Here is a 23,103-nt window from a genome sequence, read left to right on the forward strand (position 1 = left end):
GCAGAGATGATAAATTCCCACGGATCTCTACGCTTCTCTGCTACATCAATATTCTTAAAAGTTGCTCACCACGAGCGTCGTGAATTCGCCGTTTACTGGACGAAATGGCGTCTTCTAATTATTTTACTCCCCAACGCGGGAATGGCTTTTTAGACAAGAGTCATTTAGCAAACTCTCTTCCAACTTATTCTTCCGCTGTGAGCGAGAAAATGCATCGACATTCCCGTTCAATGTCCTGGACAGTCCCAGTATCAGTCCCAATCCCTGGCGTACGCTCACGTCGCCTTCGTTTAATTATGCCAAATCCAAGTCGTGTCCGCCAGATTAGTATCTCGCGTTTCGGACGACGACGAGGGCCTATACTACTCTGCGTAGTCTTGATTGCTTCCATTGTCACAATATGTTCCTTTGCACGTCGGTTCGGCGCAGAGGAAAAACAGTGGACTACCAACTTTGGGGAGTCTTCTACCCTAGTTTTTGGGCGAGATGATTTGCGGCGAATTTGGAAATGGGAAATAGATAGCGGCCATTATCCAAGTAATGCAAAGAGTGGGCCTCATCTCTCTTGCTGTCGTAATCATACGTGTTGATCATAGATTCTCTCAGTACCCGAGCAGGTCGGACTCAGCACTCCACCACTCAACCCTGCTCTTCCTCCACGAAAAGTTCCAACGATTCCTTCACGATTCAGGCCTCCTCCAGGCCCTGTAGCTACAACCACGCGTGGAGATGGTCCACGACGCGTTTATCTCGATGTACAAAGCCAGCCTCCTAATATTGCATACCCACCTCGCCCTGTACCAGGCAGCGTCGCTGACCTGGATATCATTATGGATCACTGTGACTTCTCACAGGGCAAAGTACGCATTCTGTTTCTCTTTTTTTTTCACCCACTAATGTTTCCGAAGTATGTACGCGACTGCCTCGAAGTTTTGCGTATAGGCGCTGGCCTCGACAATGGCAAGAGACTCAGGCGAGGCGAAATGGACGAATGGAAATACATCTACATGGAACAAGAAAAGGAGAACTTCACAGACCCCTTCATGGACCCCATCCCTATAGCCAATCCCATTGCTCCACCCCGTCCGCTAGTTTCAGGTGGAGAGACGGATCCTAACGCAGGTTTAAGAAAGAAGGTAGGGGTAGACTGGGAGACACAGTTACCTCTCCGTACCCCTTTGCAACATACACCTTATTCAAGTCTTCCGGCACCTTGCGACCCTGAAAACCCACGTCTCTTCCACATGTTCTGGACTGGCCCATTCACCGACAAGCCATATCTCGCTTTGCTCTCCTTCCTCTTCACGCAGAATGTCGGTCTACATCTGAAGGATGGCGACACTCTTAATGTTTGCCGCCCTGAGTTCTGGATGTGGATCAACCCTGGTCCTGCAGCGTCTGTCCCCAACCCTTCCGCTTTGAGCGACATGTATGAAGGGCTCAAGACCAATCCCTGGGCAGCCCCTTTCTTACATCATCGCTTCAAGGACGTTATCAAATTCAAACTGTGGAATACGACAGACCAGCTTGATGGTATCCCAGAACTTAAGGACGAGTGGCGCGAGTTAAAAGAGACTCTTTTCAACTCAGGAGGACACATTGTCAGTGTGCCCGCCGAGAAGTCGCAGTCGAAAAGTGCTGAGGCCTCCAGTACTAGTACTATAGAAGATTCGACCAACAGCACCGATGCCGACCCTTCTACAAAGCCTTTGTCTACTGGCGAGAACAAATCGGATGAAGATGATATGCTCAACCGTACTGGCTCGAAATCATCGTCTTCATATGACCGCCTCTCAGTTATCCTCTCTGACATGGCGCGATTTGTCCTTTGTCATCGTTTCGGTGGTATCTACCTTGATGCAGACACCATCTTCTTGCGGGACTGGGAGGAACTTTGGGGTTGGAAGGGCGCGTTTGCGTATAGGTGGTCGCGGCTGGAGAAATACAATACTGCCGTTCTGCGCATGAACAAGAACTCTGCTCTTGGGTCATTTTTGTTCCGCACTGCCCTGAAGAATGGCCTCGACTTCCACCCCATGACGGTATCTCGTTATACCAAGGATGCATACTTGGAGGGTCTTTTGCTACGACTACCTGACGCCATGTTTGACTCCGCGTGGCTCAACACCGAGTACTATCAACGCGAAAGACCACCTCAACCATACTTCCAAGAGTACGTATGCAGTTTCGTGTTCTTATGTCGTAGCTTACTCACCCATCTGTCATAGGTTCTCGGACTTCTTTGACACACCTACCCAAGCCAGTGCCGCTCCTCAGGCACTAGGGTTTGAAGGCTTCTTCCAGGGTGCTTTCTCTTATCACTTCCATAACTTCTGGTGAGTAGACTACCCTTCTGTGTGACACACCGTGCTTAATCGTGACTCAGGTGGAAGCCATTCGATCCATCTCGCAACTGGCCTGACCTAGGCCCCAAGTTTTCTGCTGGCGAGAGGGCTGCCCGTGCAGCGGCAGAGCCCGATATCGATCCAGAGGATGCCACTGACCGGGTCGCTGACGATAAACGCGATCTTGATTGGGCTACTGTTCTCAAGAGAACGTTCGAGTCTTACATTCGTGGAGAGAGGCCAAACATGTACGGCGAATGGCTTCAATGGTGACCTTGAATCACCTCTGTTCTTGCGGCTTTCCGTCGACCATGGTCCCGCAATCTTATAATCAATATTAAACGCATTATCTGAAACGACCCCATATCATCAATGCACAGATTGCATGCTGCAACCTTTGTTATTATTTGGTTCAGACTCTGACATCAATACGACAAGTTGTTTGGGTACCTAGCCTTCTGATTACCAGGTCCTTTCACTGTCCATACTTCACCATTTGCCGATCTTTTCATCTCGGACATGTCAAGCAGTTTGCTTACTGCCCTTCTGGTTCAGGCTATAGTGCCCTGCTAGGACCAATCTTAGTCTACTTTAATAACATAAATTGTGCTGCCTCAATGGACATGAATTCGTAAAATCTAATTACTCAATACATATTGTGCGACCAGCCGTTCAGCGCCCTTATTATCTACTTCGAGAACCTTGCTTGAGCGGTATTAACGGTAGCTTTCAGCGAAGTAATGACGTCCTCCGGGTTTGGCGCATTGAAAATGGCAGTTCCTGCCACGATGACATTGCTGCCTGCGGACCAGTCAAACGATCGTCTAGGGGATTCGGTGGCAGCACTAACCTGCATCGGCACAGACATCGATTGTCTTGGGTCCAACACCGCCATCTACCTCAATGTCCTTTTCTGGGAAGCGTGCGCGCAGTTCCGCAACCTTCGGTACACACCGCTCGATGAATTTTTGACCACCGCGTCCTATACCACGTGAGGCGACCTATCAAAAAATCGATAATATGACGCACCAGGGTAAACGGTCATAACCAAGAGCATGTCCGCTGCTGTGCCTATTTCATCTGTGATGGCCGTGGATGGCGTGTCCGGAGAAATAGCCACCCCTGCTTTCATATTCCGCGCATGTATAGCATTGATAAGTGAAATAGCATCGGCTGTGCAAGGCGCTAAGGTCATCGGGAGAAGATCGAAGGCGGGATTACTCACACGTGGCCTCGATGTGGAAACAATATAGCGAGCCTCCTGCATCTGCAATGTCGTTCACCCACTGGGGCAGATGCCGATATCAGTCACTGCCGAGTTCGATAAGATACGTGCTTACTTTCTCGGGCTCTGCAACCATCATATGGCAATCCATGAATATGCCCGGGACACCCTTATAGACACAAGACAGTATTGGTGCACCTGCATGCATGTGAGAACCACTCGCAAGCAGACGAGCGCGACCGTGTACTAACCCATTGAGATATTGGGCACGAAGTGGCTGGAATGGGACAGATTGACATCGGATAAGAGCATTAAATCTCATTTCTTACCCGTCCATGACGTCTGCATAAGGTGGGGTGTCGATAAGGACTGTTTCACTAAAGCTTCACTTATCGGTAAACGTACCCATGTGCAACCATTCCGCTCCGCCCTTGATCATTCTCTTGCATTCCGCACTGAGCTGCCCAAAGTCAGAGGCAAGGACCGAAGGAGATATGATTGCACGGGGCATGACTCTGTGTTGGTGGTAGTGGTGTAAGTGATTGCAAAGGTGAGTAGTTGACGCGTGAAAGTCCCCAGAAGTCCCACATGAAAGCAGCGCTCTTTGGTGGTATTCAATCTACAGCACCTTCCTTTTTTGGCGACAATCACACCACTGCTGTATGTAATGCTTTTTCCAAAGCATACTACCTAAGTATCAAACTTCGCCTAGCTATGGTAGCACAATTCATTAACAGTTCCGTCCTCCATCTAGGAATAAAAACTACGCTACAGAGGCCTGCACACCTCTACGTAGATGAAGGGACCGCATCGTTCATATCGGAACCCTGTCCGAGTCCGAGTCTTCGACCACTTCGACTTCACACGCTGACGTCTTATCTTGCAAATGGCTTGCCGTCTTTGCTATCGTTGCTCGTTTGTACTGCCGACGCTGGTACTGGGCTTATACAGATTAGCTGTTAATGTAAGTCGAATCAGATCGTGTCGTTGACAAGTGGCTTTATTGAACTATTCTCAGATCGTAAGCTATCAAAAGCGCAATACTCATTGCCCCCTACACTACATACGTACCCTCCGTTTCCAACGCGTTGTAACGTCAGTTTGGCGATCATTTTGTACCCACTGCCGATTTTTGACATGGGTTTGCAATATGCCTTGAGGCTGCTTCATGGTATTTTTATCTGATCCGAGTGGGAGAACCTTTCCAAAGGTAAGAATATCCTAAACCCACTCAATGCTCATGTTTACAGCCTCATTTGCGCGGTATGGCGCACCTATGATAATCGAGAATTTTAACAGCGCGTGTAGATGGTATCCGCCTTAGAAACGCTATGTACGTCTTTCGCAAGTCCCAAGAAAGACGTGATTCGACGAGACTTCCAACTGGCATGTTCCAGTCAGTCATTAATCAGCCCTCGTCTGTGCAACTGCTTCTCACCCTCACGTGAAATTAGCGGTAATTGAGCCGTCCTGGTTTCACTGTCCTTGTCGAAACCCAGGGAGGTCTACAACTTACAAGGCATGAGAGGGTCCCACAGGTGCATCTACATATGCGAAAGTTTATTATTAAAAAAATCTGGGTACTGATAACATCACCAGTGGCGACAGTACTGGTCAATTTCAAGTGTAAGGTTCACCATCGGATTCTGATATTAGCCTGACAGGGGTGTCAGCGATGTCACATAGCTACGAGGCGTTTGAGTTGACCTTCAGCGACAGCGGTCGTCCTTCAGCGGTAGGCGGCGCGGCGGTAAATCAAGTCATCTTGAACACCCATGATACTCACAAAGCGCAATCTGGTAACGTCCACATCTTCCTTCTCCAGATAATCCGAGGCCCGACACTCTATTTCACCTTTCTCAAAGTTCACCTTTCTGCACGAATGGCACCCTTGCGTGACGTAGATGATGTCGTCCCGGGAGCTAGATGATGCATCAGTGAGATAGAGGTATGGCCCGCCATCGAAGGTTGTAACGTGGTCGCGAATGACTTCCTGATTCATGCAAACAAAGCCAGCCATGATACGATCTGGGCTTTTAGCTCGCCAATCTGGATTGATACGTGTGGCCCATTTTTCGACTTCCTCCATAGGGAGTAAAAACCCTGCTAGCTGCTTAAACATGAGTCGAGGGGGAGGCGGCAAGGAAACAGCTCCCAAATGCGATGAGAATGGAGAAATGTAGTGCTGCAGCACGTGGAGACGCTCACAGGACAGAAATTGGGCGGTCAAGAGCGAAAGCTTCTGACATAAATAAGTGCGCCTTCCAGCGGAACCGATTTGATGGATTTACAGTGTTTGTTCTTTTCATAAGTCGACTCGAACTCGAACTCATGCCTAGTCATTGTCACCTACGCCTTCAATCCCGACACTTTTTGTACTCTTTCAATCTATAATTCGGTTGTTTTGTTTGTGCAGTCCGTTATCACTACTGGCATATCTTTCGTGCCACCTTGTAACCTGTCGCCTTTGTTGTGTTTTGCAAGGCTTCTACTTTTAAATCATCCGCTTATAATTAATTCTTGGGCCATGATCTACTTTCCGCAAGCGTAAACATGACAGCATTGGCACCGTCAAATTCCCGATCGCAGACTCGGACGTTTCGCCCCGGGTCTTTCTGCCGCAATCGAAAGTAAATAATTTTTTGTTTCGCCTCGGCATCGACACAAAACAGGAACGCACGTAAACTGCACACATCAGAACGATAATATTGGCTCGGTCTGCCACTTTCAATTCTTCCAGCCTCGCTCGATGGACACTCCTTTGGTCGTTGGCTCCTCCAATGCAATGGAAGATGACTCGAGAGCTAAAGATGGGAAGGTTGCACCATTTTCCTGATTGTCAGGCTCACTCTGTCCTTAGCTTGCTAGCATTCTTCTGGTCTCCGGCCCCTTTGACATTTTTCGTTTTATGGTGAATCCCGACAGTTTTGGTCAGTCTGTCGAGAGTCTGAGTTAGCACGTACGCACCTCGAGGATATATCTGATGTTCCTGAGACGGCCCTCGCAAGGCGTGAAGTTCCTTTTCATGGACGGACTGCCTCATAAAAGGATGCTTCGGCGCCCTAGTTAAGATGGATCTATACATGCACCGCAAAAATGTTGTCAGGTTTCGAACCAACTCCAAGAGAAACAAATTTTGATTCTGTTATGGTAACCACTTGGCTAAGACCAGTTAGGTGGAGCTCCGAGGAATCCATCCATGAGTCGATGTGAAGGTGTGTTCTGGTAGAAAAAAAACTGTCATTCGGCAGATTTCGAACCTACACAGTCCAAGAGAAACAGATTTTGATTCCGTTGCGTTAACCACTTGGCTAAGATCAGTTAAAATGAGACTGAGGAAATCATACATGGGTGAATGTCAAGGTGTTCTGATAGAAAAAACACTTGTTGTCGGCAGTTTCCAACCTTCGCAGTCCAAGAGGAACAGACTTTGATTCTGTGGTGCTAACCACTTGACTAAGATCAGTTACGACGAACTTCTAACGAAATTATCCATGAGTGAATGTCAAGGTGTGTTCCGAGAGAAAACAGCCTTGTCGTCGGCAGATTTCGAACCTGCGCAGTCCAAGGGAACAGATTTCAATTCTGTTATGGTACGTAAAGTTTCAATTTGGCCAGGACATCTCCTCGAGATGAACGTTAACTTCCTTGGAACTGTCCATGAGTGAATGTTATGGACGGCTGTCTCGCGACTTCATTTGTGTTGACGACTTCGGCTCACTGGCGCCAGGACCACAAAGCATACACATATATATCTCAAAAAAAAATGCTAGCCCTTTAGGACTCCATCACTCATGTATATTTTTCACTCCTACCTGCTGAAGTCTTATCTAAAGCACACATTGTCGAGTCTCGCATCTATGTACTTCATACTACTTCTGTCTCTCGGTTCGTAATAAAACCTGTCCGAGTCCTCGAGCATGGAGCTTGGGGACTCCGTTTGCCTAATTACCGCAAGACCTTAGCGTAAATTGATCCAATAGACCTTGAAGGATTTATCCATGAGGGAATGTTCAAGGCGTGGTAAAATGGAAAAAGACTGTTGAGCAAGTTTCCAACCTGCGACAGATTTCAGTCCTGTCACGCTTACCACTTGGCTAAGACTCGGACTGGTCAAGACAGCATCATCCTACAAACATATCAGCTTCATATTAATATGAAGGACATGCGCGGCCAAGAGTGGTTCTAATTGCCGAACTCAGACAGGATACACGTGTCAGCAGCGAAAGTAACAGACTGACTTGGTGGTCAATCGATCAATCGATCACCTTGTGGACTCGGTTACGTCAAACAGCGATGTCAGGTCAAAACCAATTCTAGATGCCCATGATTACACCCTCAGATCACTGGTCCTGTAGAACACTGAATTGCCTCTGCCAGTGTCATGCTGATCAACGGTGTTCTAGAGCACGAGACGGGACGCGACAGAACGACAGAAGCAACAAGTTTCATACTGTATAAGCGTGTAGCTCACTCGCTACCAACGGCGGCCTGAGATTTGTCCTGAGTTTGGCGAAGCTGGTATAGCACGTTTTTCTGAAGCACTTCCAGCTTCCAATTCGTACCAATATTAAAACGGGTGTTCAACTCCTAAAACGCGCCGTAATCTGGGAAGGCGCATTAAATAATCGTTTAGAGGAGCACTGTAAGACCGTGCATATCCTTGCCACGAACCTCGCAAAGATGCGCAAGCGCGCTATGTTGCAGGCAACAATGAGGGAACAATATCCGTCAGCCACCGCTGTGCTTTACGTACTTTCAGACGCGAGTGCAAATTGAGACTTACTAATATTCCAAGAGCCTTTAGGTTTCTAACCTTGGATACGTTTATCTTTTCGCAAGCATACTTTCTTCACGAGAACCGCTCGTAACATTCTGCAATGAAGCTGGGACGAATAGTTTGATAGTTTATTATTGTTAGTGCGGACCGCCAGGTGAAGTAGAATCTCTAGTATTTCATGTGTGGGACACAACTCCTGCACTGATGTCTAGATAACTGTGACCCCACATAAGCACCCAGATCATAAAACAGTCAGAGGGGCTGGTGCTCAGCCCTGCTTTTAGTTTTCAACCACACTTTATATTGACGATCATGGCAGTGACATCAGAAACTTAACCGGCACTTCATCGAAACCATGGAGGTGTGACACCAGGAAATCACGACTTGCGCACCGACCGGAGTGATAGAGATAGCAGTGCTGCAGAAATTGCATCATAGTCTACTGGTACAAAACAAGGTCATTCCTCCGACAAGTCTTTGTTGACCTACAAATGATGAGTTGAGACAAACACAAAAATAGTTTAAACAACTTGCATGTGGGTTAAAGAACAGCGAGTTCATACCCCAAGGGTACGGCTTGACACGACGGTTCATGTATTCGTACTGAGGGATGTCGGGGAGGTGACCATCATGTTCTGCCTTTATGTGTTCTATATGTTCTGCATGTTCTGCTTCCACATTACGCACCCAAAGGGCGCAAACAATGGCTACAAAGGGGTGAGCAGACCAAGTAGACTGCTGGTGTTGAAACGCACTAGCTGGGACGCAAACAAAGAAGCTTGCATAATGTTAGCTAAGACGAACTACGTAGAAAATATTGAACTAACCTTATTCTACGCCAAAGCTGAGTAACCTCTGTCAGGTAAATTAAGTATCCATTATATCTAAAAGACAGTGCTTGTGCAAACCTGCAGCATGGGCCCTAACCGCATCACGCTTTGCAAAATAATCACCTGCACCTGCATCGGCAGAGGAAGTGCGAGAGCCTCTGGGAGCTGCGCGAGTAACAGCACGTACGGCGGTGCGAGCAAACATGAATATAGGTGTTGAATCAATGTCAATGAATATTTCACGTTTAGACGGATGAGGTCGGGAATGTGAATTAAATCTCCGACTGAAAGACTTGTTCGTGTGTAGCGTGATGAAAGGTGACGCGTCTCATAGTATCCTTTGACTTGAAAGTTATGGTCATCCGTTCCCAATCTTCCGCGGCTGGCGTGCTCGCTCTCCTACAGGAACCAGACACCGTATTCAAGCAACATGCACTCAAAGCACTCATTCCCCTTGTTCCTCAGTTTTGGGCAGAAATTTCGGAGCACATTGCACTCATGTATGGGTTGCCATTGCTCACTGCACACTAGTCGATTCTGACCTCGGAATTCATTCTTAGAGAAAGCTTATACGAGTCCGATGACCTTCCAAAGCCTGCTCGCCATAATGCTGCTTTGCTGGCTAGCAAAGTGTATTATTTCTTGGGAGAGTATGACGAAGCCCTGTCCTTTGCCTTGGGCGCAGGGAGCGCGTTCCAGGCTGAGGCTCGCGCACATGGTGCAGGCGAATATGTTGAAACAGTGATATGTGAGTGCTAAACCCCTTGCCCTGGTCCATAATCAACTTATGCTGTCTGCTCACCTCCAAGCCAACGCAATTGACCGATACGTCACACTGCGCACTGAAGAGCCTTCCGGGAGCTCGACGAAGATTGATGCTCGGCTACAAGCTATCATAGAAAGTATTTTTGATCGCTGTATTGAAGAGGGGGAGTACCGTCAGGTAACATAACCGTCATGGATATTAGCTACTCCGAGCTCACCGTTTGTGGGCAGGCAATTGGCATTGCATTGGAGTCTCATCGTCTCGATGTTGTAAACCGTATATATGACTTGACTCACGACGTCTCCCTTCTCTCGTACACGATGGAGGCCGTTTTAGATACAGGCTTCTCTCTCTCCTACCGTGACCAAGTCCTGAACTTTCTCCTACCTCTCTTCCCTCCTCCAACATCACTGTCAAAATCCCCTCACATTCATGCACTTGCTCGGCTACTAGTCACCCTCAATCGACCGTCGCTCGTTGTTCCACTCCTGACCTCCCTCATTCCAAAGGAGAGGCTTCTTGCATATCAATTCGCATTCGACTTGGTTGAGGGAGGTGCTCGGGAATTCTTGCAGGGGGTGAAAGTCGATTTGCCTGAGGGCAAGGAGGTAAGTATTGTCATATACTTGCCAACGATACATTAAGCGGTTTCTCTAGGAAACGCAAGACATATACGACAAGCTCCGTAAAATCCTGGATGGGAAAGAGTCTGTCAAACTATACCTGGAATTCTTGAAGCGTAACAATAAAGTAGATATGCTAATTCTGAAGAACACGAAGGTAAGTATTCTCATGGTAGATTTAAACATCGTTAATATTCTCCCGCCAGGATGTTCTTGAAGCCCGGACGTCTATATATCATACAGCGGTCACTCTACAGAACGCCTTCATGCACGCTGGAACAACTTCTGACGTGTTCCTTCGTGAAAACCTTGAATGGCTCGGTTTGGCGTCTAACTGGGCTAAGTTCTCTACGACCGCTGCCCTCGGTGTCATTCACAAGGGTCATTTCGAGGAGGGAATGAACATTCTTGGCCCATACCTCCCCCAAGCGGGAGGCGAAAGCCAGATCCAAGGGGCCGCCTACTCCGAGGGTGGTGCTCTTTATGCTCTTGGTTTGATCAACGCTGGCTGTGGTAGCGGCCAACCTGTTGAGAACTACCTTCGGGAGACGATGAAAACCGCTCAGGGCGAGGTTGTGCAGCACGGTGCCGCTCTCGGTCTTGGTATTTCAGCAATGGGTGGAAGAAGTTCTGATGCATATGATGATTTGAAGGAGACGCTGTTCACCGATTCCGCCGTAGCTGGCGAAGCAGCTGGTTATGCCATGGGTCTTGTGATGCTTGGTTCTGCAGATCGGACCTCCGCGGAGGAGATGTTGACGTATGCTAGAGAGACGCAGCACGAGAAGATCATCCGCGGTCTGGCTATGGGACTGGCGTTCATATTTTATGGTCGCCAAGAGGAGGCCGACTCTACAATTACTTCACTTTTGACTGAAAAGGTAAAAGTCCTACCATGACCGTCAGCACTCTTACTGAAGTGCCCATCCAGGACCCTATTTTACGTTATGGCGGTGTCTACACTCTCGCACTAGCCTACGCAGGGACGTCAAATAATGACGCAGTGCGGCAGCTACTGCACATCGCAGTCTCTGACACCTCAGATGATGTTCGGAGGGCAGCTGTGACCTCACTCGCCTTCCTCCTATTCAAGAACCCAGGCCAAGTTCCCCGAATTGTTCAGCTCCTCAGTGAAAGTTATAACCCACACGTTCGTTGTGGTGCAACCCTAGCCCTGGGTATCGCATGCGCAGGCACCGGTCTTCAAGATGCTGTTGAGATCCTTGAGCCCATGACCAAGGACGGAGTTGATTTCGTGCGACAGGGTGCCTTTATCGCTCTTGGTATGATCTTGGTCCAACAGTCGGAAGCCTCATCTCCATCCATGTCCTCAACCCGTGCCCTCTACACTAAAGTTGTGTCTGACAAGCACGAAGATCCTATGGCACGTTTTGGTGCTGCTATTGGACAAGGTTTGATAGATGCTGGTGGCCGTAACGTCACCATTAGCTTGCAGAGTCGAGCGGGGAGCAAAAACACGAACGCAATCGTTGGTATGACCATGTTCTGCCAGTTCTGGTATTGGTATCCATTAGCACACTGCGCGTGCCTCGCATTTGAGCCAACCGCTATTATTGGCTTGAATGAAGATTTGAAGGTGAGCCCCATGCAATGCTTCTCGACTACTTTCACTTAACCAAAATTCAGGTGCCAAAGTTCGAGTTTGTCTCCAATGCCAGACCCAGTCTCTTCGCCTATCCTCCTCCCGCCACTCCTCCCAAACGGGAGACCTTCGCTAAAGCGGCTACCGCAGTTCTTTCGACAACCGCTAAGGTCAAGGCGAGAGAAAAGAAAAAAGCTGCTGCTGATGCAGATGCTATGGATACGGTACGCGTAGTTGCGTTTACAACGAAGTGTTTCTCTACTTATCTATGTACTATTTTAGGACGAGAAGCCTGAGCAAAAGAAAGATGGCGACGTTGAAATGAAAGGTGAAGAGGGTCCTACCGGCAAGCCTACGAATGGCTCACCTTCGACTAACGCTTCCGAAGACGTTAAGCCGAAACGGAAATCAGAGCCTTCTGCAGAGAATGTTGCAAACTTCTCTCGTGTTACCCCCACGCAACTCGCCTACATCAGCTTTCCCCCTGAAGGACGGTATCAACCTGTTCGTCCAGTATCATTGAACACAGTCCCGCCCAAGACTAGTGGCAAAGGGAACCCGAACGCTGGTGTCAGGAAGGCGCCATCTGGTGTTGCCTCGGAGCGGTACGCGGGCGGGGGTGGTATTCTCCTGATGGTGGATGAGAGGCCTGACACGGAGGCAGAGTTCATTTCGTTCGAACCTCCCGTCGTGGAATCAGCACCGACTGAGAACGGACATGCGCAACCGCAAGCCCTTGTACATCATGCCAGGCCCTCGATCCACATCGCTCTGGATGAGAATTCGCCAGACTGTTGACCCTCCAGAATCATTTGAGGTGAGTAATCATCAACAATGACTGGTCGCCTCGAGAGACTAAATAAAATTTACCAGTACCCGTTTGACTCGTAAACTATTATCCACGCTGTATCCTAACTTCAATCGAACATTTTCAATATTTAGAAATTTATCGTGCGATGCCTTGAGTTATGTTCGATCGAAGTACGAGAACGTACACAGCGCCACAGCTTTTCGTGAGGTATCACCACTACTTGCAAGTTCTCTACTGCTCGGCTCCACTCTGCCGTCGCACTCCTGATATCTATCATTTGTAAAATCAGATACCGAACAGTTTACTAACTATTAGTTTATCTGCCACGAACCTGGAGTGAGAACTTCGTGACGTGACTAATTTGGTCACATTGTGTGATGATATAACAATGTCACGCGTGGCTGATAATGCTTTATCCTTTGTTGTGACGCGAGGGCTTTCAACATCTTGATCTTCTTTCTGGTTCTATCTCTTCCTTCCATCATTTCTTAGATTTTTGCGATCCAGTTATCCGTCATGGAGTCACGTACTATGGAACACCGCAGAGCCAGTATGCTTGTCTCAATTTTTTTCTTGATATCAGTAACTGAAGACGCGTGTTTGATCAGACTATAAGAATAAAGGTGGTTTGAAGCAAGACGATCTTAGGCGTCGCAGAGAGGAGCAGCAAGTTGAGATCAGAAGGCAGAAGCGCGAGGAGAATATCGCGAAAAGGCGTAATTTCCTCCCCTCAGCTTCAGCCGACTCAGATGATGAAGCGACGACAAGCAGTTGGGAGCCTCCGGTGCGTACGATCCCATCCGTTTCACGACTGTGTACTGAATGTGCTTGCAGCTTGCGGAAGAAATGATCAGTGGCGTGTTCTCTAATGATCCCGATCGCCAGTTGGATGCAACTACGAAGTTCCGCAAACTGTTGTCAAAGGAGAGGAACCCTCCAATCGAGAAAGTCATCGAATGTGGTGTTGTTCCCCGTTTTGTCGAATTCCTTCGGACTGGTGCTTCCATGTTGCAGGTTTGTTGTTCCGTGCCTCGCTTTCAGTCAATACTAATCGCTCTATAGTTCGAGGCCGCTTGGGCGCTCACAAATATTGCTTCTGGGACTGCCTGAGCACACTCAGGTTGTTATCTCCGCTGGAGCCGTCCCTGAGTTCATCAACCTCCTGTCATCGCCAGTTCTCGATGTTCGTGAGCAGGCGGTATGGGCCCTTGGGAACATCGCGGGTGATAGCCCACAATGCAGAGATTATGTCCTGCAACAAGGGGCATTGAGGCCGCTCCTCACGTTGCTAAGCGAAAATCACAAACTTAGCATGCTCAGGAATGCTACATGGACCCTGAGTAACTTCTGCAGGGGCAAAAACCCTCAGCCTGACTGGGAACTGGTTTGTGACAAATCATGGCTTTTATGCATAGGATGTTGACATCTTTCACTAGATCTCTCCTGCGTTGACCGTCTTGACCAAACTCATTTACTCGCTCGATGACGAAATTTTGATTGATGCATGCTGGGCTATTTCATACCTTTCAGATGGTTCAAACGACAAGATCCAAGCAGTTATCGAGTCAGCTGTATGTCGGCGCCTCGTTGATCTGCTTATGCACAGTTCAACCTCCGTGCAAACGCCCGCTCTTCGTTCAATCGGCAACATTGTTACTGGAGATGATCTTCAGACTCAGGTCGTTATCGCGTCTGGGGCCTTGCCCGCTCTCCTTTCGCTACTATCTTCCCCAAAAGAGGGTATCAGGAAAGAAGCATGCTGGACAATCTCCAACATCACCGCTGGGTCGCCTCCCCAAATTCAGGCAGTCATCGATGCCAATATTATTCCCCCACTTATCAACATCCTTTCCAATGCCGACTTCAAAACGCGGAAGGAGGCCTGCTGGGCAATTTCGAACGCAACGTCCGGCGGTCTTCATGAACCAGCGCAGATCCGCTATCTCGTCTCGCAAGGCTGTATCAAGCCACTCTGCGACCTCCTCACTATGATGGATAACAAAATCATTCAAGTTGCTCTTGATGGGCTCGATAACATTCTGAAGGTCGGCGAGACGGATAAACAGGCTGGAGGTCCCGGATCCGTCAACCAATATGCTCTATATGTCGAAGAGGCAGGCGGTATGATCACCATCCACAACCTCCAATCACACGACAACCTGGAGATATATAAGAAGGCATTCAATATCATGGACAAGTACTTCCCAGACGAGGAGGAAGTGGATGCAGCAATTAGCGCACCTAATGTTGATGCTAGTGGTGCATTTGCCGTAAGTTCACTGATATTGTCCTTTTTTCGTGTACTAATTATCTGTGCAGTTCCACTCAGATGTCACTGCTCCTCAAGGAGGCTTTAGTTTCGGCCAACAGTGAACTGTTGGTCTTGTTGATTCGCCTATCTCTTCTACTGTGTGCTACTGTCATTTATATCTTGCACCACCCATTATCGTTCAACTCCCCATTCTGTTTGCAACCCGTGATCTCTCCATACTTTTTACGTTTGTGCGGTATCTTACATGTAACGCGTCTAACGGACGCAAATTCCTTTGTGACAGAACAATATATGTCAGAGCACGAGAAAATGATTCAGTGTAGTAGCTGATAATGGTGATTATTGGTAACCTGTACTACCTACGACGTCCGTTATGCGGTAGATGAAATTTACAACATTGATCTGAGTGCGTCTCGCCCGTCTTGCTTTACGCCACCACAAACTCTACCATCATGGCTTCTCAAATCCTCCCACTAGGCGAGTACAAAAGATAACAAATACCGCTCATCATTTTCCTGACAGCCTCGCAGAGCTGATTGACAGATGTATTGGATCCCGGATATGGGTCATCATGAAAAGTGATCGTGAGTTTACTGGGACGCTGCTTGGCTTCGACGATTTCGTGAGTGAGTCGGCTACTCTTTCCTTACGCGATGAAGCTTGTATTGAGCACACCTACACGCAGACATGGTGCTAGAGGATGTAACAGAATAGTCAGTGAGACTAGACGATGGCGATTTCCTGTTGCTGACGGTCGTCCTCAGCGAGACTACTCCTCAGGGAAGGAAGAAAACACGGCTTGCGCAGACGCTTCTCAATGGTAACAATATTTGTATGGTCTGTAATATTATTTTACTGAATGTTCGGGCGGGGGCTGACATCTGCCTCCCCAGTTAATTCCAGGCAGCGAAGGTCCTGAGTCGGACTCGTGACTTATGAGAAGACAACAGTAGAAAAGTCAACACCTCCGAGCTCTTGCACTCTCAGCTTAAGGGTTGCTTGTAGAGGAACTTTCACTAGCACTGGCGCCATGTTGTTCGAGCAGGTATGGTAAACGTCGGTGATATTGTGGACATTACGAGCATCACATCCTTTCATCCAAATCAACTATGTATGATCTATAAGACTTGTTGCCTATCCACTGCGATCCCTGGATTGTACTTAGGTCACAATCAATGTATAGTAGCCTGGAGTTTAACACTCAGTGCGCGCGTACTTCAGCTCGACACGTCCCTCCAAATAGTGGTAAACACAACTTTCGCTCTCGCTTTCTTCCAGCCATACTACTTGTTAGTTCATCATGCCTGTGCGCCTCAGGATGGCCATGCACGGCCAGAGACACAACCGTATTTTCCATTTAGTCGCCATTAACCAGCGCACAAGACGAGACGCAAAGCCTATGGAGCTTTTGGGCATCTACGATCCTGCTCTTAAGCTCGGGGACACACACAAGACTGTCAAATGGAGTGTGGACAGAATAAAGTACTGGTTAGGTGTTGGAGCACTGCCTAGTAAATCTGTAGTCAAGCTATTGGAACGTGTAAGTCCGCCTTTGTTATTCGTACGCTTGTTGGTGCTAAAGTAAATAATATTCAAGGGTGGTGTATTACCGCCAGACTCCAAGTATCACCCGAAGGTTTCTGGTCCAAAATTTGGCACAGAATCATCAAAAGACAGTTCCTCTGGCTCAACGAGTAGCTCTGGAATAACTTCAGCTACTGTCGTAGTTCTCGTGGTGTCTGAGGAAATCTTGAGCAATTCGACGTCGCTTTGGGGTGGGTTCGTTCCACCGGCTGTTAAGAGCGAGGAGGAAGTCATATATTACCACTACAGCTTCGCATACGTAGATTGCAGCCATAATTGCATTATCATTCAAGCATCTTCTATTTGTTCAGGAGGTCATATATCTCTTGATGCCCAGCTACCTGAGCCAGCTCTGCTGCAGTGTAATCGTCGGGGTCCTGTCCAATTACGGGGTCAGTATTCGAGTTATAAAGTTCCATGCCTTACTTTCAATAGAGGATCCCCTCCCTTGCTCAGTAATGCCTGGACTACTGGCATGTTCCCTCTGTCACAGGCCAAATGAAGGGCGGTATAATCCTGGCACTGGAACTTGAGTTTTGCGTAGAAAAGCACTGGTGAAACGCACAAATTCATCGCGTGCGTTTATATCGACTGCTGAATTTACAAGCAAGAACGCCATCAACTTCTCTGCGTCTCCCGCGATAGCCAATCCGTACAGCGTCTGAGCTTCACCCAAATCTGGGCCCGGATTGACTAGTAAGCTGACAGATGTTCCCATCCCGCCGCCACCACCTGAAGACTCCTGAGCTAGCGGAGTCATTCTGAACACCTGCATCTGTGCCTCCATCCTCCGATCGCTTCCCAGGTGCACTGCTGGAAGTAGAACCTGGTTTCCATCCCAGTTCCTGAGCGATTGCTTGATACCGCTGTGCCGCGGCGTAGCTATTGTTCTCATATGCATCGCTCGCCGCTTTCCACGCGTCCCACTTGGCGCGTCCTGTCATGTCAAATATGTATGGCCTTGAGCCTTGCGGCTTCGGGGCCACCTTGAGATATTTGAATAGACCATAGAGCTGTGAACAAGTTAGAGAATGGATAAAAGTCAAGAGTACTATATTGACCTCGAGCTTGATGGTAGTGGAAACCTTTGAGAGGGACTGTGCGGATGATAGATAGCTTGCTGCTTCATCTATGTCTAGGGACGCAGTAAATGACATCGATGAACGATTGATGAACGATTATGTAAGCCCACGGCAGGCCTAATAAAAATAATAGATTGAACTGTAGTAAATTGGTATAGCGGTAATATCTATCTATACGAGACCTGCCGCCTTCATTGCCTTTCCCGAAAGTAAGCAAACTATTCCAAGCAATCAAAGCTGAACAAACCTTAAGCATTTCAGCACCAATCTTTGCCGGACTATCCGTCACTATAACACCAGCTCTCTCAAGAGCAGCAACCTTGTCTACTGCAGCGCCTGCGATCCAAAAAATCAGTGGAAGACTAAAGCGAGTCCAATGGTTCCCACCTTTGCCGCCGGAAATGATAGCACCAGCGTGGCCCATGCGTCTCCCAGGAGGAGCAGTGCGTCCTGCGATGAACCCAACGACAGGTTTGGGGTTCTTACGAGTCTTGTTGTATTTTTCAAGGTAATCGGCAGCCTCCTCTTCCATAGAACCACCAATTTCACCGATGACAACAATACCTTCAGTCGCATCATCTTCCATGAAAACTTTGAGAGCATCTATGTGCTGAGTGCCGGGGAATGGGTCGCCACCAATGCCTATACAGAGGGATTGGCCAAGACCAACACCGGTGGTCTGGGCGACAGCTTCGTATGTAAGGGTTCCAGAACGTGAGACAATGCCTGGAGTGCATCGATGAAGCGGGAGATCAAAACAAGCATTTTGGTCAGAACATACCGATCTTTCCGGGCTTGTGGATGTGACCAGGCTGGATGCCCATTTTGCAACCTAGCGGGTTGATGATACCGGGGCAGTTGGGCCCAACGAGACGAGATTTAGACTGGCTCTTTAAGGCATTCATGACCTAAATATAAAGTTCATAAACTGCTTCGATGAATCACAAAAATAATCCACCTTTATTTCATCGGCCTGAGGAATTCCCTCCGTTATGCAAACAATCAAACCAATCTCATTCTCGATGGCCTCAATGATGGCATCAGCGGCGGTGGGGGGAGGAACATAAAGGATTGTTGCATCGGGGTTTGTTGCCTGAACGGCCTATTCGATATGATGAAGACAGTTGCAGAACAATGATGGATCCCTTCATACCTCTTTGACACTACCAAAAACAGGGAGGCCAAGATGTATTTGACCTGCTTTTTTGGGGGAGACACCCCCAACCATGTTTGTTCCATAAGCTAAAGCCTCTTTCACGTGAAAGGTTCCCTGTTCCGGTGATAAATTCTTCGCGCATTAAACTCCACAAAAACGTCGAGAGCTCACCGTTTTTCCAGTAAAACCTTGACAGAGTACTTTAGTGTCTTTGTGAATACGTAGGTTGTGTATAGTGTCGGCATAACTCTTTCGAGAAGCCGAAACCGAGAACGACCGGCGACCGACTGTGGAGACATCAGTTTAAGCTGTTATTGTAGACAAGGAACGTACGGTCAGAAGCAAAGGATTGACCTGAACGACGAAACATTGGTGGACGTGGTGTTGGAAAGAAATGCAAAATCTCTCCGCTACGCTATGGTCTGTGGCAACCCGCCCGCCGTGCCAAAACCTCAAAACCCGATATTTCCCGATTAGGCACTATGTCATGAGACACTCTCGCGTTCCTGATGTACCTGAATCGGACTTCACTTCACAGTATCCCTTGCCGTGTCACTTTTCGTGAACAATGTTTTCTCGGACGTAACGCCGAGCGGTGGTAGACACTGGTAGCGCATTCGCAGGCAAATACTAAACAATTTGGGCCATGTACAACATTCCTATTACAGCTCTGTAAGTACGCACACCCCCTTCGCTGAATTCCGGTCCGTGTTAGACGAGGAAGCTTTCCTCACTTGGATCTCACGCTTGGTTCAAGGGAGTTACACGTCTACGATCTCGAGCCTTGCGCGAAGCTCGGTGGAGTGCCAGAATGGAATACTTGACCTTGTCGTATTGGGCGGTGTTCAACGAGCTAACAATTGACCTTAATACCATAATCGCCGAAGGGAGTTATAAGATACACGCACTTGGTCACATCCAATAAAAACTGCTGCTTCACTTGGTTCGGGGTACTAGATGGAGGAAGTTGTTGCAGAATAGGTGGCAGCCATGTGACCAGCTGCGTAGACCACAAAAGCGCTATGGCGCGGAAGATGGTGACAACAACCGCAGGTAGAGTCTTCAGGGAAATCTCCAACAAGGCCCGAGAGTATGCAGCCCACAAACTCGAATCCTTCCTTTTCCATGACGGCCTTGATAGCGGAGGAGTAAATGGGGAACTTGAGAGGTGGCGATGAGCTAGGAGTAAGACTCTCGTGAGTAAGGATGTCGCGGAAGAGATCTAAGGATGCAAAGACGAGGTCAGAATGAATTAGAGTGAGGGCAGCCATGGTGGCTCTGAATGCCAGTGGGAATGCGCTGGACTGGAAGAAAACGTCTGGAGCCATCCGTATGAGCTGGAGCAACAGCTGAACATAATCCTCCAATACTTGTTAAACCAAAGTCAGTTGTTGCCAAGACTGGAACGAAAAGGGCTCACCATCAGGAATGTCTCTTGAATCCTTTGATTGTAAGAGGCTAACGACTTTGTTGGTCGCTCTCTCGTACAGGTTTTGAAAGGCATTTCGCAACACTGGGTCCGACTCGTGACCAAACCTCCCTACAAATTTCCCTGAAATCCACAAGAAAGACGAGAAACCGGTTGCCTCGAAGGACGTCACCATTCGTGACAAGACAGATGATGCAACTGCGAGGGAACCCTGACCAAACAGCGTAATGCCGTGACGAAGTACGCGAGTGACTCTCTCAGAAGTGTCGTAGTCGAACGCAAACTTGGAAATAAAGGTGTCAAAAATCGACCATGCTTCTTGACAGCTGTTCTGACAGGCGGCAGGTAGCTGGTCTCCAAAGGGTCCTACGACATGCAACATGACCTCCAGGTTTTCCAAGCCATCTAGGGGGCAGGCGTTAGCCGGATATCAATACGATTCACAAAACTTACATCCGACTTCCTTGAGCTCTTGTTTGGTAACTGCTGTCGATTTGCTACTTATGGCATGTATTTGAGACAAAATATCGAGCGAAAAGGTTCGCAGGGACTCCGCAGCTTTCTCTATAGACATCGCAGAAATCACGTAAGCGATGGCCTCGTATACTTGCCGCCGATCGTCTTGAGTCAGTTTTGTTCCGGTTGTTGTGAGGAAAGTATGCAGTGTAGGAAGGAATTCAATCAAATGCTGCAAATACGTTTATAAAATAAAATTTGACAATAAAGATGACGGTTGGTCTTACCTGTTTACAGTCTTGGCACAAGTACTTCAACGCTTGCCCTGCAGCCGCACTGACCTCAGAGTCAGGATCTTCAAAGCCTGCTGAGATGTACTGTAGTTGATATGCGATGTAGTCTGGGTGACGGTTGATCCATTCGGTGTACCGGGATATGATGAGCAATGCAGCATAACGAACTCGAGGATGAATCGGAAGGGAGGGAATGAGATCCATTATCTTGGGCACGGCGGTGTCGTCCATCACATCAACTTCGGCACCCATGGAGCGCATAGCGAAGAGAGGGGCCTCGATTTCTTGCCAGGAGATGGACTGTGGACCGCGAGAGAGCGCCATGGTGATGAGCCCGTAAGCAGAAAGAAGACAGGCATCTGCACCAAGAACTAGACAACAGTCCTTGAGAGTATCTCCCATCACGTGTCTGAACGAGCGGAAATTATCCGCTTCCTGGCCCGTCATAGAGGTGAGATCAGGAGGGAAATGCAAATGGCGAATAACGACTCCCATCAACGCCTTGTACGCTTCCCCGAATAGTGGCGAAATTGTTGTTTTCTTGCCGATAGTCTGAGCCAGCCGCATCCAGAAGGGGAAAGTGATGGGCACAATATCAAGGTCAGGGTAGGCTGAGCACTGGCCAATTGCCTCAACGATTGGGTAGAATGTGTCGGTGTGCTGAAGAATGAGTAGCCGGTACGTCTCACCCGCTTCTGCAAAGATCTTTGCATAGCCTCGAATCTTTTCAGGATCATCCTTCTGATCCTCCAGTCGAGACTTTAAGGCAATGACCCGAGGAACGATGAGTTCAATCACGGGCATATTGTCGTCGATTTCTTGCGTCTCGTGTATCATTTCACAGACGACGTCGACTGCCGAGTCAAAAAGTTCCTCTGAAGCTAGGGCCTCGAATGCAAATGCAAGTAAAGAAGATTTCCCGAAAGCGGGCATATTGATTTCTCCTGCGACTAACCAGCTGCGAAGGCAGTCAAAGATTTGGCTCTGAACTGCATGCGTGACACCTGCAGAATTTTGTAACCAACGCCCTTTGGCAACTAAACAAATAGACCAACCAGTTGCCTGCAAGTACATGGAGAGCAGCTCCAATACCTGCTCAGAGTTGTCTGAAAGGAGTTTTGTAGACCTTTCGCGATATTCATCGTCCTGTTGAGATCATGAAACCTCCTAAATCTACTGATTATACGCCACTCACAGTCACAGGTATCCTTGTGTTACCCGATACTTCTTCCGGAAGGATGGTCAGAAATTGGAGCAGCACAGGAACAGTTGCAGGGTTCGCTCCGAATGTCTCGACTATACTCTGTAGAGCATTGTCCCAAGCTGGGAGTTGCAAGGCAAGCCCTGAAAGCGCCAGACATAACTGTGTGATAATGGTCTTCGGACCGCTTTGATATCTCTCCAACGCAGTGACCAGAGTGTCCCTGAGGGGAAGAAGATTCGATGGATCTACTTGATGTAAATCATAAGTAACCTGTCGGAGAGACTTCAGTGCCACACAGAAATGAATCGCCATTGACTAACTTTTGACCTGAAAGTCTGTGCGGCGAATAGTTTGGCCGCTGGAGGTGCATCATGAGATAGCAGGAGGACGTTACATGTCGACCATGCTTCGGGCTAGGACAGGGCGGATGGACGAAGTCAGATGACCGGATTGGAAGATCGGGCGAAGGGCGAAAGTGAATTTACAGAGTGTTGGAAATCCTGCAGCCAGGAATTCGCGTTCTCCAAAGAAGTCTTGTCAGGTGCACGAGTAAACACATTTAATGCGGACAGCAGTGCTTGAATATTAGCGGACTGGTTATCAGCCATGATTGAGCTTTGTTGTGGTTCGTGATCAAATCTCAT

At 48.2% G+C, this 23,103-nt stretch overlaps 11 protein-coding genes across 11 annotated transcripts; 6 read left to right on the forward strand and 5 right to left on the reverse strand.

Annotated features, from left to right (window-relative positions):
• Positions 1-2,988, forward strand: BJ212DRAFT_1316392 (uncharacterized protein). The gene is made up of 5 exons (XM_041334202.1): positions 1-549; positions 607-860; positions 909-2,173; positions 2,229-2,336; positions 2,387-2,988. Exons 1-5 carry the CDS (start codon positions 105-107, stop codon positions 2,616-2,618), a joined length of 2,304 nt encoding a protein of 767 aa, XP_041199082.1. The 5' UTR covers positions 1-104; the 3' UTR covers positions 2,619-2,988.
• On the reverse strand, positions 2,989-4,195 carry BJ212DRAFT_1316397 (ribulose-5-phosphate 3-epimerase). The gene is made up of 8 exons (XM_041334203.1): positions 3,976-4,195; positions 3,900-3,912; positions 3,822-3,847; positions 3,686-3,768; positions 3,571-3,631; positions 3,375-3,518; positions 3,196-3,327; positions 2,989-3,146 (listed from the first exon to the last, which is right to left on the reverse strand). Exons 1-8 carry the CDS (start codon positions 4,079-4,081, stop codon positions 3,034-3,036), a joined length of 678 nt encoding a protein of 225 aa, XP_041199083.1. The 5' UTR covers positions 4,082-4,195; the 3' UTR covers positions 2,989-3,033.
• Positions 4,196-4,203: 8 nt separating this feature from the next.
• Positions 4,204-5,012, forward strand: BJ212DRAFT_1316400 (uncharacterized protein). The gene is made up of 2 exons (XM_041334204.1): positions 4,204-4,534; positions 4,589-5,012. Exons 1-2 carry the CDS (start codon positions 4,457-4,459, stop codon positions 4,727-4,729), a joined length of 219 nt encoding a protein of 72 aa, XP_041199084.1. The 5' UTR covers positions 4,204-4,456; the 3' UTR covers positions 4,730-5,012.
• Positions 5,013-8,458: 3,446 nt separating this feature from the next.
• BJ212DRAFT_1316405 (COX6A, subunit VIa of cytochrome c oxidase) lies at positions 8,459-9,455 on the reverse strand. Its single transcript, XM_041334205.1, has 5 exons — positions 9,259-9,455; positions 9,178-9,205; positions 9,106-9,128; positions 8,885-9,057; positions 8,459-8,835 (listed from the first exon to the last, which is right to left on the reverse strand). Exons 1-5 carry the CDS (start codon positions 9,383-9,385, stop codon positions 8,809-8,811), a joined length of 378 nt encoding a protein of 125 aa, XP_041199085.1. The 5' UTR covers positions 9,386-9,455; the 3' UTR covers positions 8,459-8,808.
• Positions 9,456-9,534: 79 nt separating this feature from the next.
• On the forward strand, positions 9,535-12,970 carry BJ212DRAFT_1258744 (26S proteasome regulatory complex non-ATPase subcomplex Rpn2/Psmd1 subunit; the record flags this gene model as incomplete). The annotated part of the gene is made up of 9 exons (XM_041329964.1): positions 9,535-9,680; positions 9,741-9,928; positions 9,990-10,123; positions 10,177-10,554; positions 10,604-10,726; positions 10,776-11,450; positions 11,501-12,166; positions 12,217-12,396; positions 12,455-12,970. The coding sequence occupies 9 exons, from the start codon at positions 9,535-9,537 to the stop codon at positions 12,968-12,970; spliced, it is 3,006 nt and encodes a 1,001-aa protein (XP_041199086.1).
• Positions 12,971-13,499: 529 nt separating this feature from the next.
• On the forward strand, positions 13,500-15,356 carry BJ212DRAFT_1443869 (armadillo-type protein; the record flags this gene model as incomplete). Its single annotated transcript, XM_041337886.1, has 6 exons — positions 13,500-13,533; positions 13,592-13,767; positions 13,818-13,997; positions 14,104-14,367; positions 14,420-15,253; positions 15,303-15,356. 6 exons carry the CDS (start codon positions 13,500-13,502, stop codon positions 15,354-15,356), a joined length of 1,542 nt encoding a protein of 513 aa, XP_041199087.1.
• Positions 15,357-15,663: 307 nt separating this feature from the next.
• BJ212DRAFT_1316413 (like-Sm ribonucleoprotein) lies at positions 15,664-16,486 on the forward strand. Its single transcript, XM_041334206.1, has 5 exons — positions 15,664-15,732; positions 15,786-15,881; positions 15,941-15,968; positions 16,020-16,092; positions 16,149-16,486. Exons 1-5 carry the CDS (start codon positions 15,708-15,710, stop codon positions 16,185-16,187), a joined length of 261 nt encoding a protein of 86 aa, XP_041199088.1. The 5' UTR covers positions 15,664-15,707; the 3' UTR covers positions 16,188-16,486.
• Positions 16,487-16,555: 69 nt separating this feature from the next.
• On the forward strand, positions 16,556-16,891 carry BJ212DRAFT_1219948 (ribosomal protein S16 domain-containing protein; the record flags this gene model as incomplete). Its single annotated transcript, XM_041329361.1, has 2 exons — positions 16,556-16,795; positions 16,853-16,891. Coding segments are annotated over 2 exons (279 nt in total), but the record flags the coding sequence as incomplete, so codon positions are not given.
• A 130-nt stretch (positions 16,892-17,021) lies between these two features.
• On the reverse strand, positions 17,022-18,010 carry BJ212DRAFT_1316417 (ankyrin). Its single transcript, XM_041334207.1, has 5 exons — positions 17,901-18,010; positions 17,609-17,852; positions 17,405-17,586; positions 17,266-17,355; positions 17,022-17,216 (listed from the first exon to the last, which is right to left on the reverse strand). Exons 1-5 carry the CDS (start codon positions 17,994-17,996, stop codon positions 17,139-17,141), a joined length of 690 nt encoding a protein of 229 aa, XP_041199090.1. The 5' UTR covers positions 17,997-18,010; the 3' UTR covers positions 17,022-17,138.
• Positions 18,011-18,092: 82 nt separating this feature from the next.
• On the reverse strand, positions 18,093-19,447 carry BJ212DRAFT_1475211 (succinyl-CoA synthetase-like protein; the record flags this gene model as incomplete). Its single annotated transcript, XM_041339208.1, has 8 exons — positions 18,093-18,119; positions 18,169-18,257; positions 18,309-18,647; positions 18,703-18,829; positions 18,880-19,023; positions 19,075-19,191; positions 19,249-19,364; positions 19,411-19,447. The coding sequence occupies 8 exons, from the start codon at positions 19,445-19,447 to the stop codon at positions 18,093-18,095; spliced, it is 996 nt and encodes a 331-aa protein (XP_041199091.1).
• Positions 19,448-19,632: 185 nt separating this feature from the next.
• BJ212DRAFT_1316429 (armadillo-type protein) lies at positions 19,633-23,089 on the reverse strand. The gene is made up of 10 exons (XM_041334208.1): positions 22,945-23,089; positions 22,780-22,872; positions 22,451-22,729; positions 22,311-22,401; positions 21,250-22,259; positions 20,960-21,194; positions 20,498-20,911; positions 20,126-20,446; positions 19,986-20,097; positions 19,633-19,930 (listed from the first exon to the last, which is right to left on the reverse strand). Exons 1-10 carry the CDS (start codon positions 23,065-23,067, stop codon positions 19,819-19,821), a joined length of 2,790 nt encoding a protein of 929 aa, XP_041199092.1. The 5' UTR covers positions 23,068-23,089; the 3' UTR covers positions 19,633-19,818.
• Positions 23,090-23,103: the final 14 nt, after the last annotated feature.

Source organism: Suillus subaureus, assembly GCF_016647635.1.
Source record: "Suillus subaureus strain MN1 chromosome Unknown BJ212scaffold_2, whole genome shotgun sequence".
Classification (NCBI taxonomy): domain Eukaryota; kingdom Fungi; phylum Basidiomycota; class Agaricomycetes; order Boletales; family Suillaceae; genus Suillus; species Suillus subaureus.

Coding starts and splice junctions, on each gene's coding strand:
- BJ212DRAFT_1316417 (XM_041334207.1), bottom strand. CDS start 17,996: ATGTCATTTACTGCGTCCCTAGACATAGATGAAGCAGCAAGCTATCTA. Junction 17,853..17,900: donor CCACTACCATCAAGCTCGAG/GTCAATATAGTA, acceptor ACTTGTTCACAG/CTCTATGGTCTATTCAAATA. Junction 17,217..17,265: donor GAGGGGATCCTCTATTGAAA/GTAAGGCATGGA, acceptor GTAATTGGACAG/GACCCCGACGATTACACTGC.
- BJ212DRAFT_1316405 (XM_041334205.1), bottom strand. CDS start 9,385: ATGTTTGCTCGCACCGCCGTACGTGCTGTTACTCGCGCAGCTCCCAGA. Junction 9,129..9,177: donor CAGCTTTGGCGTAGAATAAG/GTTAGTTCAATA, acceptor ACATTATGCAAG/CTTCTTTGTTTGCGTCCCAG. Junction 8,836..8,884: donor CGCTGTTCTTTAACCCACAT/GCAAGTTGTTTA, acceptor CATCATTTGTAG/GTCAACAAAGACTTGTCGGA.
- BJ212DRAFT_1316400 (XM_041334204.1), top strand. CDS start 4,457: ATGGCTTGCCGTCTTTGCTATCGTTGCTCGTTTGTACTGCCGACGCTG. Junction 4,535..4,588: donor TATACAGATTAGCTGTTAAT/GTAAGTCGAATC, acceptor AACTATTCTCAG/ATCGTAAGCTATCAAAAGCG.
- BJ212DRAFT_1316392 (XM_041334202.1), top strand. CDS start 105: ATGGCGTCTTCTAATTATTTTACTCCCCAACGCGGGAATGGCTTTTTA. Junction 550..606: donor TTATCCAAGTAATGCAAAGA/GTGGGCCTCATC, acceptor AGATTCTCTCAG/TACCCGAGCAGGTCGGACTC. Junction 861..908: donor GTGACTTCTCACAGGGCAAA/GTACGCATTCTG, acceptor ATGTTTCCGAAG/TATGTACGCGACTGCCTCGA.
- BJ212DRAFT_1316429 (XM_041334208.1), bottom strand. CDS start 23,067: ATGGCTGATAACCAGTCCGCTAATATTCAAGCACTGCTGTCCGCATTA. Junction 22,730..22,779: donor CACAGACTTTCAGGTCAAAA/GTTAGTCAATGG, acceptor TCTCTCCGACAG/GTTACTTATGATTTACATCA. Junction 21,195..21,249: donor TGTGCCAAGACTGTAAACAG/GTAAGACCAACC, acceptor ACGTATTTGCAG/CATTTGATTGAATTCCTTCC.
- BJ212DRAFT_1316397 (XM_041334203.1), bottom strand. CDS start 4,081: ATGCCCCGTGCAATCATATCTCCTTCGGTCCTTGCCTCTGACTTTGGG. Junction 3,769..3,821: donor CGTGCCCAATATCTCAATGG/GTTAGTACACGG, acceptor ACATGCATGCAG/GTGCACCAATACTGTCTTGT. Junction 3,519..3,570: donor TTTCCACATCGAGGCCACGT/GTGAGTAATCCC, acceptor CGCCTTGCACAG/CCGATGCTATTTCACTTATC.
- BJ212DRAFT_1316413 (XM_041334206.1), top strand. CDS start 15,708: ATGGCTTCTCAAATCCTCCCACTAG. Junction 15,969..16,019: donor CTAGAGGATGTAACAGAATA/GTCAGTGAGACT, acceptor GGTCGTCCTCAG/CGAGACTACTCCTCAGGGAA. Junction 16,093..16,148: donor ATGGTAACAATATTTGTATG/GTCTGTAATATT, acceptor CTGCCTCCCCAG/TTAATTCCAGGCAGCGAAGG.